The sequence below is a fragment of the Bos taurus genome, chromosome 22 (assembly GCF_002263795.3).
Source record: "Bos taurus isolate L1 Dominette 01449 registration number 42190680 breed Hereford chromosome 22, ARS-UCD2.0, whole genome shotgun sequence".
Lineage (NCBI taxonomy): Eukaryota > Metazoa > Chordata > Mammalia > Artiodactyla > Bovidae > Bos > Bos taurus.
Window position 1 is genome coordinate 29,921,076 of NC_037349.1, and position 17,131 is coordinate 29,938,206.

Here is a 17,131-nt window from a genome sequence, read left to right on the forward strand (position 1 = left end):
CTCTTCCAAGCATCTGCCAGCTTTCCCACCATCCTTCAGACGGCTGGTTTGTCTGCCCTCACCTACTCCCCTCTCGCCATATGGGTCTGACTCCATCCGCTGGACCATCCATCCATCCATTCCTTCATCTTTCTGTAGCCCACACATTCGTCTCGCCCGTCACCCGTCAGGCTGCAGAATCCACTGACCCTCTGTTCCCCCCAACCCGTAGCCTGGAATCGGTGCCCGCCGCCGGCGCGCCCGCGCTCCCTCCGGCCCGAGCGTCCGTCGGTCCCCGCACGCGGAGTCGGTGCCTGCACGAATTCGCTTCCCCCTCGCGTGGGCCGTGCTTTTGTTCGGCGGCCGCGGGCGGTACTGTGGTGCGGCTCCCGGGCCGGGCGGGCGAAGGGCCGGGCCGGGGCGGGGCGCGCGCGGGGCGGGGCGGAGCGGCCGCGGCGGGGCGGGCGGGGGCCGGGGTGACTCAGCCGCAGCTCGGCCCGCGGTCCGCGCGTCCGCCGGCCTCACAGGCGGGGCGGAGAAAATGGCGATGCCCCCGGCCGCCGCGCCCCCCGCCGGCGCCCGGGAGCCACCGGGGCCCCGCGCCGCCGCCCCTGCCGCCGCGCCGCCGATCGGCCTGCAGCAGCTGTCGGCGCTGCGGCCCGAGCCGGGCGGGGTCCCGCTGCACTCGCCCTGGACCTTCTGGCTCGACAGGTGAGGGGGCGCGGGGCCCTCCGCCGCCGCCGCGCGCCCGCCCGGCCTGCGCCGCCGCTTTGTCTCGGCGCTCGCCCGGGCCGGGTGCGCCGGGGCCGCCGACCCCGCGCCCGCCCAGGCGCCCGGCGCTCGGCCCCCGGCCCCGCCGCGCGAGCTCGCTTAGACCCAGCTCTGAAGCCCAGGTTTCGGCCGGCGCGAGCGGCCGTCGGGCGTCCTAGGCCAGGAGGAAAAACACGCAGTCCCAAAAGTTTCGGTAGCACTTTCCCCCTTTATTTCCTTCCGAAGAAGCAGTGCCGGCGGGCGGGCATCCCGGCTGGGCGGTGGGGGATGCCGGGCCTGGCGTGGGTGATCCGTAAAGTGGGGAGAGTGGTGCTGTCCTGGCTACGCCCACGGGGCTCTTGGGGAACTCTGGACAAGACCCTCACTGTGACAGCGCCCGGGAGAGTTGACCAGACCCGTGGGAAGTGTGCGGCGGTGGTGTTACTATGGCACAGCGGGCGCCTGCCCCCCTGCCCACCGATGCTGCCTTGCACACTTCTTTGAATTCTTTCTCATTCACTGGGCAGCTATTTCTTGAGCACTTACTGGGGACCGATCCACACGCCTCCTAGGTGCTGGGGATTCAGTGGTGAGCCGTGCCTCACCTTGTTAGTAGAGTGCAGACGATTGCAGCTTCCTAAGGGCAACAGCTCAAGTACCTTCTCAGAAATGCCCACCTGACTGTCACATCGAAATTAACACTCCTCATTCCTATCACTCCTGCCCTCCCTGGTCTTCGTAATGTTTATAATGCTACCGAGTTGTGTTGTGTAGGACACTGTTTATTTTCAAACTGTCTCAATCTCTCAACATTTACCCCTCTGTTCGGGGCCAGAGAGCAGGAACTCTGTGCTTGACACCTAGTAGGAGCACAAGAAATTTTGACAAATGAATAAATGGATGAATTGCAAAGACCCTTCTTAGTTTCTGTCACGCATCCGGTGCCCAAGGCTGACACTTAAAGATTGTCCCACGAGCTTACGAAAGTTTTGATGACACTGTGTCTACTCTGGTTAAGTATTAGGAAGGCCCGGATGTGACAGTTTTCTGTGCAAGTTAGTCAGTAGACACAAATCTGGTTTTTAAAAGCCTTGCGTAAAATATGTGCAAGACTTTTAAAAAATGATGTTCATCTTTTCTTAGGAAAACAGGCTCATTCCTTTCTTCCTGTTGGAATTAGCACCCCTCTATGAGAGTTAACAGTTTGAAGTCATTGTCTCTTTCTGGAACACAAAAAAGTTAGGGGGTGGGGAAGATACAGTGAGTCGTTTTTTTTTTTTTTTTTTTCCAGTGTTTTTACTTTCATTATGAGATGCTGAAAGAGCGTCTTACTGTCATAACAAGAATGGTTTTGGCAAACTGCAGCAGAATGAAATCATATGCGTCTTTGTTTTCAGAAGTGTGTTATGTTGCTGTTACCTGGCATCTGTTTCCAAGGTGTTAAACCTGGATTTCTGGTCTACGATGGAGACTGTGGGCTGCTGGAAACAGTATCAAGAGAGTTTGTTTATAAACATGTACAGCATTTTTAAGACCATTAATACTACATAGCAGCACAACTTTTAAAGAATATGTTACCCTTTTTTTAAATGAAGTGTAGTCAATGTACAGTACTACTACAGTGTACAATATAGTGATCATAGTTTTTAAAAGTTACACTCTATTAATAGTTATTATAAGACAGTGGTTTTATAGCTTGTGTTGTACAATATAGCTTTATAGCTTAATACAACTTTTAAAGAATATCTGGTATCTTTTAAGATGAGAATATGGTGATTTCAGTGAAGAAAGACTATAGCTCTTCTGCTATGCATTTGCACATTTTGTTCTCTGAAAGCCAGTAATCAAGTGAAATATGTTGTTGCCCCCATATCCAAATCTGTAACAGAAGTGGCTGTATTCATTTAGACGTTATATTTAGTCTATATATCCCATAGGTTTTATTGAACTTTCTCTAGTTCTCTGGAGATGTAGAGTGCCTCTCTTCCCCTTGAGGTTGTGAACACATTATGTTCTAGAGGTTCCCACGTATCTTTTTCCCTCAGAGAAACAAGATTGTAGGGAGGGTGGTAAGGCTCTCTGGAGAGCCCTCCACTGCACCCTTCTCCCCAGATAGCTGATGTATGCGCTGATGAGATCAGTCTCGAGAACCACACCATCCAAAGGTCTCCTGCTACTTACACGCTTACTTACTTGGCACCTACCTCCTGGCCTGTCCTACCTTTCAGCCTTCTGTGTAGTGATGAACGAATGACCTAGACTCCCTAGGGCCTCACCTGCGTTGTTTGTGAAATGAGGATAAATAATCCCAGGATACATTAGATAGGGCTGTTTGGTGGGTTACATGAGTGCTATGAGTATAGAACACCAGCATTATTATCCAGTGCTCCCTAATTAACCACCCAGCCCCCATCAGTGATCCTCAGGGCAGCTTGTCTGATTTCAGTGTTAGAAAGCCAGCATCCTAATTTATTCCCCTCATGGTTGGATTTGAGAGTTCCCCACCTCCACCCCTACCCCCATAGAGTTATTTGCAGTTCCAATAGTAAACTCCAGTAGGTTCTTATTTAATTAGACTGTATGGCTAAAGATTCAAACATTTGGGGGATAATTTTGGCTAGGGATATAGGATGAAGAATTTTCTTCTCCTTTTCTGGGAATTTGAAACTCTGTCTTGTCTTGACTCTTAGAGGCCACTCCTGGTTGTGTGCCTCTGACTGCTTTGTGTTCATCTCATTGACCCCTCCCCCACCTCCGAGTTTTATCTGCAGTACTCAGTGCTCAGGCCTCTTCTTGTTCCCATGTACACCAGTGATCTCATCCAGTCACAAGGCTTTGGGCTCCATCTGGACTGCTGGTGATTCCCAAGACCCTACACTGGTGCATTCAACTGCTCCTCTCCATCCCCATGTGGATGTCTGATACACATCCCAGCTTGACACGTGCCAAACTACTTCTTCAGCTGCCCTCCCCATCTTGCCTCCTTGGACTGAGCTGTCTCAAACCAGAGCAGTTAACAGCAACGCATCCTTCCAGTTTTTCACCGCACCTTACAATCTTAGAGTCACCCATGACTCTCTTTTCCTCCTTATCTCCCCACTTTCTCTGGCCCCTTCCACATCCTCCTCCTTCCCACTGCATCCATTATCAACAAGTGCTATTGATTCTACCCTCAAAATGTGTCCAGAATCCAGTGTATTCTCACCACCTGCATCCCAGACCCTGTCCCACACCACGTCTGTCTCTTGGATGAAGGAAAGAGCGTCTTCACTGCTCTTCGTGCTTCTGCTCTTGCCCCACACAGTGCGTTCCCAGCATAGCAGCCAAAGCAGTTCCTTTAAATACCGTAGTGAAAGCCAGTCACCTCTCTGCTCCCCAGTTGTCTCAAGCAAAAGCCAGAGTGGTCATCACAGCCCTTGAGACTGCAGCATTTCCCACCCCGCTTAGGACACCTTTCTCCTATTTCTCTGTCACTCTCTGTCCTACACGTGCCCTTCTAGCTCGCTGGCTCCCTGGCTCTTTCTCCATCATCGCAAGCCTGGGCCTTTGCCATTGAGGGGCCTTCCTGATGGGCTGCTCTACCCTCAGTCATATCTACTAGGTCTGCACTTTGCTTCCCTCTAGTCTCTGCTTCAATGTCATCTCAGCAAGGCCTGCCTTGACCACTGATAGAAGCTGATGCACACCCCCGGACTCCCTCCCAGGCCCCTGCCTCCCTTTTATTGTCTCTGTAGGATTAGCATTGCTTGTCTGTCTTCTCTAACCAGAGTGTATGCTTCCCAGGATTCCTCTCCCCACTGCTCTATCCTCGACTCCTAATTCAGAGCCTAGGACAGGCTAGGTTAGCCAGCACTAAACATTTAGGTGTTGCACTCAATATGCCTGCAAATTTGGAGAACTCAGCAGTGGCCACAGGACTGGAAAAGGTCAGTTTTCATTCCAATCCCAAAGAAAGGCAATGCCAAAGAATGTTCAGACTACCACACAATTGCACTCATCTCACACGCTAGCAAAGTAATACTCAAAATTCTCTAAGCCAGGCTTCAACAGTACGTGAACCTTGAATTTCCAGATGTTCAAGCTGGGTTTAGAAAAGGCAGAAGAACCACAGATCAAATTGCCAACATCTACTGGATCATAGAAAAAGCAAGAGAATTCCAGAAAAACACCTACTTCTGCTTCATTGAGTATGCTAAAGCCTTTGACTGTGTGGATCAGAACAAACTGTGGAAAATTCTTCAAGAGATGGGAATACCAGACCACCTTATCTGCCTCCTTAGATATTTGTATTCAGGTCAAGAACAACAGTTAGAACCGGACATGGAACAATGGACTGGTTCCAAATTGAGAAGGGAGTACATCAACGTTGTATATTGTCACCCTGCTTATTTAACTTATATGCAGAGTACATCATGCGAAATGCTGGATTGGAGGAAGCACAAGCTGGAATCAGGATTGCCAGAAGAAATATTAACAACCTCAGATACGCAGATGACACCACCCTTATGGCAGAAAGCGAAGAGGAACTGAAGAGCCTCTTAATGAAAGTGAAAGTGGAGAGTGAAAAAGCTGGCTTAAAACTCAACATTCAAAAAACTAAGATCGTGGCATTTGGTTCCATCACTTCATGGCAAATAGATGGGGAAACAATGGAAACAGTGAGAGACTGTATTTTGGGGGTCTCCAAAATCACTGCAGATGGTGACTGCAGCCATGAAATTAAAAGATGCTTGGTCTTTGAAAGAAAAGCTATAACAAACCTAGACAGCATATTAAAAAATAGAGACATTACTTTGCCAACAAAGGTCCATCTAGTCAAAGCTATGATTTTTCCAGAAGTCATGTATGGATGTGAGAGTTGGACTATAAAGAAGGCTGAGTGCTGAAGAATTGATGCTTTTGAACTGTGGTGTTGGAGAAGACTCTTGAGGGTTCCTTGGACTGCAAGGAGATCCAACCAGTCCTTCCTAAAAGAAATCAGTCCTGAATATGTATTGGAAGGACTGATGCTGAAGCTGAAGCTCCAATATTTTGGCCACCTGATGTGAAGAACTGACTCATTTGAAAAGACCCTGATGCTGGGAAAGATTGAAGGCAGGAGAAGAAGGGGATGAGATGGTTGAATGGCATCACCAGCTCGATGGACATGAGTTTGAGCAAGCTTCAGGAGTTGGTGATAGACAGGGAACCCTGGCATGCTGCAATCCATGCGGTTGCAAAGAACCGGACATGACTGAGTGACTGAACTAAACTGGACTGACTGAAACATTTAGGAGGCTGTTGAAATCTACCCTCAGTGACTTTCCCTTCAGGAGAAGGGGATGATTTTACTCTAATTTTCATTTGCAAATCTGCATCCTAACCCTGACCTCTCTCCTGGGTTCTTACACCCAGAACCAACCCTGTGATGGTCAGCACCCCACCTCGTCCTACCTGGCACCCCCTTCTTCCTCAGATGCCCTTCCCTCCCCAGTTCTGTACTTCACATTGTCCATGTACTCTGGGAAGACGTGCTCCAAGCCTAAGCCGTCCCCTCCTCTCCTCGTTCCTCCCTCTGCACTCCCTGGTTCTCTACAGCCTCAGTCACACTGTAGCTTCTTGCTCCAAGCCTGTCCTTCCTCCAGGCATCTCCTACACCTTCAGAGTTAGCCTTCTAAGTGACACCTGACCTCACCCTTTCTGCCTCTCTGTTCTGCCACAGTAGTCAGTTTTGACTGTGTCTCTCATCACCTAAGGGTGCCTCTGTCATGGATTGTGTGCTCCAGACGGGTCGAATTGTGGATCTCCACCCCTGCTTCCACCAGAGCAGGTCTGATTGGTTTTGGTGGTGGTGGTTTTTAGAAGTGAGCCATGTTCATTTGAAAAATGAAAGCATTGAAAAAAACCATTCCTCAGCTTTGAAAAATTGAAAAAAGCATTCCTCAGCTTTGAAAAAAATGAAAACCATAGGTTTGCAGATTGTGGTACAAACTTCTTTATTGCTCATTTAATGTGAAACTCACCTCCTTTTTAGCCTCATCACCTGTGTCTCCCCAATTCCATTATTTCACTCAGTCTGTCTATTCTTTCTGATAACAGCAGATGCCTGCCCTTTCTCCTGGATAAACCATGGACTTGCCATCCTCTGAGATATATCTCATGATATTGCTTCTGCTTGGGGTGCCCTTCTCTCCTTCTTCTACCTGAAAACCTGCCACGCATGCTTTGAGGCCTTTCTGAGATGCCCGCTCTGTAATTGTCCTTAATTACATAATAGCCCTTGGCCCCGGCGGGGTTAAGTGCACCTCCTTTGTGTCCCTGCAGCATTTTTATAGCCTGTATTTGTGTTAAGGATCGTTGATGCCTCTTCTGTCCCTCCCTTCTGATCATGAGGCGCGGAACTGCCTCGTGTCTTGACTCCCAGAAGGAAGTGCGCCTTACAGTGTGCATTGTAGGTACTTAGTGAGTATTTGTGTCCTTGTGTTTTTGATCACAACTGTGGGCCCTCTCTACGTCGCCCACTGACTCCACCCCGTCACGGTTTAACTGCACCCAGTCAGTTGAAATGCAGGCCCTCACCCTGCCCTAGACCTACTCCATCAGACCTGGCGTGGCATGTGCATTTGGAACCATGGACCCTCATGTGCATTTGTAACGGATGCATTAGGCTCCTAACGTGCCAGTTACTGTTGTCCTTATTGATCAAATTACTTAAGCATATCAGCTGCCAGTTACTGTTGTAGCTGCTGAGAATGCAAAGATGACAGCATGGGCCTGGGCCTCCTAGGAGTTCCAGGAGGAGCTCTGTCTGCCTCAGTAGCATCGATGAAGAGTTTGATGAGGGACCTGCCTTCCAGGGTGAAATGTGTCCAAGGGCATTCCGGTGGTGGCTCCATAGTAACAGGCATGATGGGGGCAGGGTGGGACCAGGCTTGACACAGAGGACCCCCAGAATGTCCTTCCTCATCCCAGAGTGGCCTGCTGGGTCTAGGCACGGGCGGCTGACAGGGAGAGAGGAACTGGCGTTTCGACTTCTCCTATTCTTTTTCTCCATTCTTGCCCTTCTGAACCCACAAACTCTTACTTGCCAGGATTTTATTTTCTGTGAGGCAAGTGTTTCTGGGTACTTCAGGCAGGGAAAGGCCCAGACTTTGGGGCTCACAGCCTGTCACCTGTGGGTCAGTAGCTGCTTCCTGCAGACAGGCCTGAAGACCTTAGACATCCTCACTCAGAAAACTTACCAGTCCTTACCTGGTATATAGTGGCTTCTTGAAAATATATTTTCCTGCTTTCAGTGTAACGGATGCCATTTCCTTATTTCCAAACCTAAGGCAGCTGGTGAGACCTCAGTGACCTGTCACGATGACAGTTCAGAGCCTGGCCTTTTTCACTTCCGCTGTCAGCTCTAACACTGTTAAACTTCTTTATCCCCCATCCTCTGTGTACTAAAGGATTCATCAGATATCTAGATCAAAGAGTTGTAGTTGCTACCATCAGGGAGCTCATAGGCCAAGAGTGACAGCAGATAGAAGCAGGGAAAAATCAAACTCAAATAAACATGCAAAGATAAAATATTTAGATTATGTGGATAGTTTCAGTAGATGCGCTATTAAATGTTATTAATAGGCTCTTACCCATTTTTGCAGGTGACTCTCAAACAGGAAGCTGATGTAGCCGCAAGCCACAGATCTATCTAAAAGTGATTAAACTGCAATCATCTCTAATGGAGTGAATGATAGACAAGGGACGTCCTTCCTCATGTATCTGGGCTTGTGCAGGTTTTCTCTGTGACAGCCGAGCCTGGCGTTAGTAAATTCAGCAAGAAGACTGGCTTTTAAGAGTCGTATCCCTGGCTTTAAAAATTTCCCCATTTAAGTTATTCTCCTGGCTGAAATGAAATGATCTCTTGTAAAAGTAAGGTGAAGTCACAATTCATCTTTTCACCAATGTTTATTGTGTACACATGTGCACTGTACGTGTGTTTCCATAACTTGGCTGTCCTGTACCATACGTAAAGCTTTAAACACCTTGTTTGTCACTTTAACCAATTAATATTTACTCCTGTTTATTCGGTGCAATGGGCAAATGACTGGAGCTATATGTAGTTATTCACGGAATCCTCACGATACTGGAGTGGGCAGTACAGCAACATTTTGCATAGGAGATGCTTTAGGCCCAGAGAAGTAACTTACCTGAGGTCACAAAGCTAACGTAGAACAGAAACAGGGTTTGGAGTAAGGACTGTGTGACCCCAAGCACCAGCATCCCTCACTCCACTGAACACTGCTTCCCTGTGAGTATGAACCATGAATGGCAAACAGTTCTCCCCTGGTCCATAGCTTTAGATATGGGAGCTGGGCTGGACTTCTCAAATAAGGAAACTGGGGGCCAGTGTTACAGGAAATACATAAGCCAAGGACTCCCTGTTTCAAAATTGACAGAGAAAAAGAAGAGAGTCCCACCTAAAACTCCTATTTAAGTGCTTTTATAGGATTGTCCTTCACATTTTAATGATAAACATGTCTTAATCATCTCTTTGGATGATTGAAAAAATATCATTATTTTCATAGATGCATTTTTTTCCCAATGATTTTTTTTTTATTTTTCTGATGATGCTGTCTGTAGTTGATTTAGTTTAAAAGAATTTTGTTTGGATGTAGTTGCTTTATAATGTTGCTGTACAGCAAAGTGAATGAACCATACATATACAGAGTTCATTAGATTTTATTTCCCATTTCTTGTGGTGATTTGCTTTAGATGATGTAAGTCAAGAAACCTCAAACTTATACAGACAAATCCCCTGGGATTCAGTCGGTGTCAAGTGGGGCCTGGAGACTCTGAAGCTCTAACAAACTCCTGGGTGATGCTGCTGGCTGAGAGACTACAGTTTAAGTGGCATGGATGTGGGCAGGGTTTGGGGAAACCTTTCTAGCTTCTTTCCTTTATTGGAAGCATCTCCAGGAATCCAGGTCCCTGGTAAGGGGTGCTGTGCTCCACTGAGAGCTAGCTAGGCAATGGTTCACATCATTTCCTTAAGTACTTAAAAAGAGAGTAAGTTCAGCTGTCTGCATGAATTTTATTTCTGAGCTGAGCCTGCAGCAGCCAGGTGGGGTTTAGGAGAAAGCACATTTGGATTGTTGGCAGGTCGGGATTGAGGGTTGCAACATGCAGGAGAATTGAGAATGTATTTGGTCCAGAGTTGTGTTCACAGCACCAAGCAGAGTAGGGATCGTGCCAGAAGTGATCAGTTTAGGTTAGTGACAAAGAGCCAGGTTGCCAGGGACCCTTGGTTCTGGTATCAACCCTGCCACTAGTCAGCCAAGAGTCTCTGGGCAAGTTACTGCTCTCAGATTTAGTTTGCTTATCTGCAAAGTGGGGCTGTAACCATTATTTAATTAAGAATTTAATTAATAAATACTGCTTAATTAATGGTGCATACACATGGCACATGATGTGTGGTCTTTTTACCTACTGGGAGTGCAGTAAGTATCTCTGGAGTAAGAAAGGTTAAAAATGCTTTGAAGTGTCTCAGACTTCAGTTGAGCTAAATGAGTTCTGACTTGTGGAGATTCTCAGGGACCTGCTTTAATGAGTACATAAAGATGACTTGTAAATAGCACATTACATTTTTGCATATAAATGATAGTTATGTGCCTGGAAGCCACTTAAGTAGAATAGTTGGTCCAACTTACCAAACTTCCTGCCTTCTCCTAACTCCCCAAATGGGGACGGATTTTAACTGATTTCACATAGAGAAACTTAAGATGCATATGTTGTTATTCTGTCATTAAGTTGAAGAGACACAGGAGTAATATAAAGCTGGATTTGGGCATTTTGTAAGTTCAAGGGTTCCCCTGACATCTTTTACTAATCATCTATTTGGCAGACCTGGAAGCATTCCTTCCCACTCTGCCTTGACCATCAGCTTCCGGATTCACCAGGTCCAAGTGGAAGCAGCTCACGGAAGCTGTGGCCTTAAGCCCAGAGAGACTGGCACCCTATGGGCTTTCTTTTCTAAGGATGGATCCAGGAGGTTCTAGGCTCTGTGTAACTCTCGCAGAGTTCTTGGGACTTTTGCTCTCTGACCCACAGATGAGAAAATGCACTTGCTGTCTCTCAGCTCTGATTGCTTCCTCCTCTGTTCCTCTTCTGCTGCTGGTGGTGGTGACAGCAACCACTGCTTCTGAGATACTGGGCGCTGTGGAAATACTTCATGTGCATTCACTCGTGTAGTCTAAGTAGAGAAGCGGTGAGGGGTAGAGCCCATGTTCCTCGGAAATGGGAAGCGAGGTTCAGAAGAGTCAGGCTCATCACACGGCTGGGGGGTGGCAGAGCTGGGAACTCAAATCTGTCGACTTCAAACCCCTCTGCTTTCCTGCCTTCGTGCTGCAGGCCAGTGTGACTCTTGTTTGGCAAATTATCTTAAAATGATGACCTGCAGATGTGTTCCTCCTGAATTATGTTCCTTGATTCCCATTTGGGGATATCATTGTGGCCAGGGATCCTGGTGACATCGATCCCTGTCATGTGTCTCTGATTCTCCCCCCTCCCAGCAGTGTGGCTTGATGGGTGGTGACGGAGGAGAGGATCATGGGCTATAGCAGTGGGTGGGCCCAAGGAGGGAGCAGGTCATCTAAGAAGGGCTGAGAGGGGATTGCCCTAGGATGTGTCACCTGTGACCACCAGTGTTGACAGTGACTGCATGTTTTTTACTGAGGAGCAGACTCATCCAAGAGGAAGATTCTGGGCATCAGAGCCAGAGAGACCAGGAGAGGAACCCAGCTCTGCTACTTAACAACATGCTCAGTTTTGAACTCTGTACATGGAGACAGTGGTACCAGTACCCTGGCAGGATTGCTATAAGGAATAGAGATCTATATATGCAAAGCCCTGTCATATAGCACAGGCTCAATAACAGGAAGCCGTTATTACATTACTGTCATTAAATCACAAGGGAAACTTCTAGTCAAACAATTCAGACTCCTTGACCTGATCCTTCCAGGAGACATTTACTGTTCCATTGCTGCATTCTCAGCTCCAGCTGTGTACTGTGGGAGGCAGATGTAGTATTTAAAGAATGAAAATAGGTCCTGACTCCTTGGTTCTGTGATTTTCCACAGCTTTGGCTGTATGGCCTTCTAGAAATGGAAATAGTCAATGTGTATATTTCTTTCTCAACTTTTTCTCCCACTTCCTGCCTCCCAGCTCCCTCCCCGAAAAAAAGTATCTAAATATTATTTCTTTGCCTTCAGATATCTGGGGAATTCAGAGAGGCAGGGTGCCTAGTTCTAGAACACACACACCATGAGGACAAGGACTTTGTCTAGATTGATCACTGTCGTACCCCCATCATCTAAAAGAGGTGTGCAGTGAATCTTTGTTGATTGAACAAATTACGTCTTCTCAGGCTGTTTCTTTTATGTCCGTGGCAGGGTTTCTCAGCATGGACTCTTGACAGTTTGGACCTGATCGTGCTTCGTTGCGGGGGCTGTCCTGTCCACCATGGGAGAGTCCAGAGCAGTCCTGGCTCTTACCCACCCAGGGCCAGTAGCACCCTCCCCGTTGTAAAAGCCAGAAATGTCTCTGGATGTTGCCAAAAACCTTTCTTTCCAGAGGCCACATCACCCTTAGATGAGCACCCTTGGTCTGCAGAGAGGGGTTTGGGTTAGGGTTCTGTTGAGAGGTTTGGGTTTTTGTAACATGAATAAAGTAAAAAAATTTGTTTTAAGATGTGAGAATGTACTATAAGTGTGATAGCAGTAAAAAAAAAAAAAAGAAAAAAAAAAGTTTCATTGAAATCCACTACAAACACTTCCCTTCCAGTTGCTGCAACTGTCTGTCAGAGGAAGTGGAAAGAGAAGGTGCGGGCTGGGCTGAGGCTGTGCCAGGAACCCCCGGCAACTGCTGCTTAAAGAAACAGTAACTCTGGATGGCACAGCTTCCAGTTCAATTTGGAATCAGCAAGTCCAGTACAGATTAACCTGTTTACAAGGCAGATCACTTATACATCTTGGCCAGCTGGCCTTTTTAAGATCAGTTCTGTGGATATTTGGCCCAGTATTGCTTGTTAAAGATAGCTGAGGTTCAGGCATGAGGTGTAGTCTTTCTTGTGACTGTCCAGATCAAATTTGGCTTACAGAAGAATGAGTTTTCTTATACTGGCTAAGCCAATTTACTACTATCAGAAGCATTGTTTTCTTACTTTGACACCTGGGTATTCATAAAACTGTCCAGCAGCTGGAAAGAACATTGAAAATCAGAGAATCTGACCTCCTTCATTTAGAAATTAGAAAACTCATCTTCCATAGAAGCTGACACTTTTCCTTTCAAGGACCAATGCATCAGCACCTTGAGATATTAATCAGAATAGAGCTTTTGTTGCTCATGATCCTACTGCTTTTAGCGAGGACCTTCTCTACCTTGCTCTATTGCAAAGACTATTCTAAGAAAGTAATATGGACACAGTCTTGTATTAAAAGTATTATAGCATTCCACAAAAACAGCCTTGATGGGAACACACCAAGAGTCATTTGTGAAATTCCATTAAAAATATAAGTGTGTAGATGGTATTAACTGGACAGTTTAGCAGTGAGAGTGTAAAGAGCAGGAAATCTCAGGTTACCTGTATTCAGATGAGGTTTTTGTGGCTTGGGGCACATTACCAAACCTCTGCAGGCACTGGGCAGCTCACCTGTAAGATGGTGACAAGTAAGGATGACATCTAAGTACATTGGTGGGAATTCGGCACTGTAGTGAAGGTGACTTGCTTATTAGCATATAAGCGGGAGTTCAGTCCACACACCCCAGCCCCTGACATCGTCGTCACGCCCTGAGAAGCGCTGCCCCGTCGTCTCATGCTGTAGCCTTTCTCAGACTCTAGAAATTAGATTTCTTTGAAAAACTTGAGCAGTGGAGCTTTGTGTAATTGTCTCCTGTTCTAGAATATGAATAAAAGACCAGAACGTGGAGACAGAGGCATTTTAAAAGAGAAAGATAAAGCAAAGGTTTATCAGTGATATTTTTTTCTAGGTTAAATAGTGATATCCTCACGTTGTATTTGCTTAAATTGACATCATGCTGTACGAGGTGAACACTCAAATTATAACTTGTTCTAAACCATCATAAATTGAATGATAACTTTAGAAGTTAGCAAAAATTCAAAATGCACAGTTTTAAAAATGAAGAAAAAGCTAGGTACATTTTCCTACCTTTGGACCTTCACTTTTTCCCCATACCCCATTAAGGACAGAACTTGTATGTGATCTGCTCTGTGCCTTGGGCAGTCAGGGATATATTTGCTGGGAATAGTTGGTGGAGACTAAACTAAACTCTTCAAAGGAAGAAAAGTCATTGTTAGAATAAATGCCAGTAAATTTTCCTATAAAAGTGATAGATTGTTCATGGGAAAATCTGTTCAAAAAAGTTTGGGTTTTGTCTTTAAGTGTTTCACCCAGTTCTTTTGTAATTTAAGCCTCAAACAGCACGTGTGTGTGCTAAGTCACTTCAGTGGTGTCTGACTCTTTATGACCCCATGGACTGTAACCCGCCAGGCTCTTCTGTCCATGGGATTTTCCAGGCAAGAATACTGGAGTGGGTTGCCATTTCCTTCTCCAGGGGAATCTTCCTGACACAGGAAATCGAACGTGCATCTCCCGCATCGCTAAGCACATTGAGGAAGCCTAAAGTTTGTGTTAAATAGCAATTCAGTGTTTATCTGAGTCAGTCCTTCAGTTCCTTGAGCAGCGCAGATAGACAGAGGCATTGTGGGCCTGGCACCGCTGCTGCAGGTGCTGATCGAGTCCTCTCTCTTCACTACGCTGTAGTCTAGTGTAGTGTAGTAACAACACGGCTATCTTAGGCTTCCAGTCTGGCAGCAAAATGCGATCATGGTGGTTATTGTAGCTTTGCTTTTGTCAAACACAATGTCCAACACACTCATGATAACTAGAAAAGAGTTGCACACCTGGTACTTTGGGGAAGATTTATTTAATGGGCTCTACCTGTTCACCAGGGTCCCTTGTTCACCCCCACACTAGTCTGTAACTGTACTTCCTTCTGACCTCCAGGCTAGGGAGCTGTGTCTAGAAGTATGTTTTTTGTATCAGGTTTGACACCCAGGTCCGTATCATTGGCCCATAGTTCCTGGACTGTCGTCTTCAGACCTTGGCCCCTTGGTGCCTGGTGCTTACCCCATAGCTGGGCGGGACCCTCTGCTCTGCCATCCCCTGCACCTTTGAGCTGGGTCAGTTCGGGGCACATTTCTAGCTGGGAAGTTCAGCATCTTGAAGTCCCTGTCAGAGGGTCAGCACTGGTAAAGAGCATTCTTTTTACAGGTTCCAGACTCTCATGGGTCAGCTGGGAACCAGTGCGTGCTCCTCACCACAAGACTTAGTTCTTACCAACAATCAGACATGGGGCTGTGGTGCATTACTTGAATTTTTAAATCTTAGGCATAATGTAGCTGGACCCGAACTTTCCTGAGCAAGACCTGCTAATTCAGTGTAGGGAGAAAGGAAAGATGGCCGGGTTGGAGAGGCTTCACTTCTGCAAATAGATGAGCACGTGTGCTGTTAGCCCTGACCCAGGACACGGTGCTGGGTAAAGCCGGTAGTGGACGGCTCCTCTGGTGAGTAAGCCTGTAGTGTGTTGCCATCTAGTGGAACATATGGCAAACTAAAGATTAATGTATTCCGACTGCAGAGTTCACCAGAGCTAATTACATGAGCCGGAGAAGATAGCTGAAAAGTATTTTGGAAACATGCAAATTCAGGTGAAACAAAAAGTCGGAGTGACTTTTAGTAACCATGTTTTCTTAACGTTGGCATAAGGTCAGCCCGTTTCTTAAGAGTTCATGAATATTTACCACCAGGGAACTAAGAAGTTTTTCAAACACGTAACCTGATCAGGACCACGCACTCTCATTGTCGTCTATACAACAGGCCCCGTTTCCCGTTCAAAGTCCTCGACAAAAAAGGCTTGGTTATTACACGGTTATTTTAGTATTTTTTAGACTGTGATTTTAAGGCTTCGAATACCTTTCTCACTTACATTTCCACTTTTCCTATTAAATTTCCACAGGGTAAATATGCTTGTTTTTAGGAGAAGCAAGCACCTGACTTGACAGAGTAGGAGTTCCACATTTTAAATTCTAACTAGCATCCCAGACGTGTCTGCTTCTGCGGTTTCAGACCCGGTTGGTGTGCAGACCTGCAGACTTAACACTGTGGAATGTTTCATGAACACTGACCCCTTGTTTTCCTTGTTTCTTTGCTCTTTGGCTTCTGTTTGCCTAGGTCCCTCCCTGGTGCCACAGCAGCTGAGTGCGCATCAAATCTGAAGAAGATCTACACAGTACAGACAGTACAGGTAAGGCCAAGAAACCTGCTGTTTGGGGAAGCTTTCTCGTCCAACCTGAGACCTGCCGCTGAGCTAGCAGCGCCCACCCTGACTGCCCTGGCCTCAGCCCTCAGGTTCATTCCAGCAGAGCTTCCCTCAGCCATGTCTGCCCCAGAGGCAGCTGATCACACTACGCTTCTCTTGGTGACCTATAGGATGTTATCTCTACTTCAGTGTTTCCCTGACCCTCACGAATGGCAGTCTCTGGCATTGTTTTGAAGGTATCAGGCTGTGTCGCATTCAAACACCAGCTCAGCCGTTCCCCCCCGGGCTCTGTTTGCCATCAGTGAGAGGCGCTGGCACCCACTTGCAGGGCTGTCATAAGAAGGGTCACGGGTCACGTTGGGAGGACGGGACAGTGTTGAGCAACAACGTGGAAGGTGTCAGACCTGTTTCCTACTTCCACGTTCGAATTCCATCGTCCTGAGTTGGGCAAGTATCAGCCCTTTAATTGCTGTGAAACTGGTGTCGTGGTAGCACCTGCCTCCATAGGGGTTTGTGAGGACTGAGCATGATGATGTCTTTACCAGGTTTCACGGGAAACCTGGCACACTGTGGGCTCTCAGCAAATGTGGGCTCTTAGATCTCTTAGTTCGTTCTCTATCCAACACTTAGGGTGAACATTAAAAAAAAAAAAGAAAAAAAACTGGTTTATTTAGTTGATCACATTACTGTTTTGTTCCAAGGAAAATTCTATCGTTTCTCTCCCTTTTCTAGTTTAATACATTGTTGAACACAAAATAAGGCTTTTAGGCCCACTTCATACTTGCATTGACTATATGTCCTGAATTTTCTAGAAGGCCCAGTTTAAGTCATTTGTGCGTTCTGCCCCTAAATCTTTTAATGTCTTAGAAATTTCAATAGATTGGTGTTTAAACTGTGTCTCTCTGGCAACCTCTCACAGTAGCACAAGGATCCTATATTCAGATGCTTCTCCGTCTATCTGGTTCAGAAAATTTAGGGCTCAGGAATCTGATTGTAAGTGCCTCGCCAGCCACAGAAGACCCTAAGCGGGGTGTAAAAACAC

At 46.8% G+C, this 17,131-nt stretch overlaps 1 protein-coding gene across 3 annotated transcripts in view; it reads left to right on the forward strand.

Moving 5' to 3' along the window:
• Positions 1–485: 485 nt before the first annotated feature.
• The window catches only part of EIF4E3 (eukaryotic translation initiation factor 4E family member 3), a 115,017-nt gene continuing 98,371 nt past the window's right edge, over positions 486–17,131 (forward strand). For 2 of the 3 annotated variants that reach the window (XM_059879871.1, XM_024983038.2), the window contains exons 1-2: positions 486–690; positions 16,002–16,074. In XM_059879871.1, the coding sequence (XP_059735854.1) occupies positions 521–690; positions 16,002–16,074 (243 nt within the window). In that variant the 5' untranslated portion in view covers positions 486–520. 3 annotated transcript variants of the gene reach the window in all.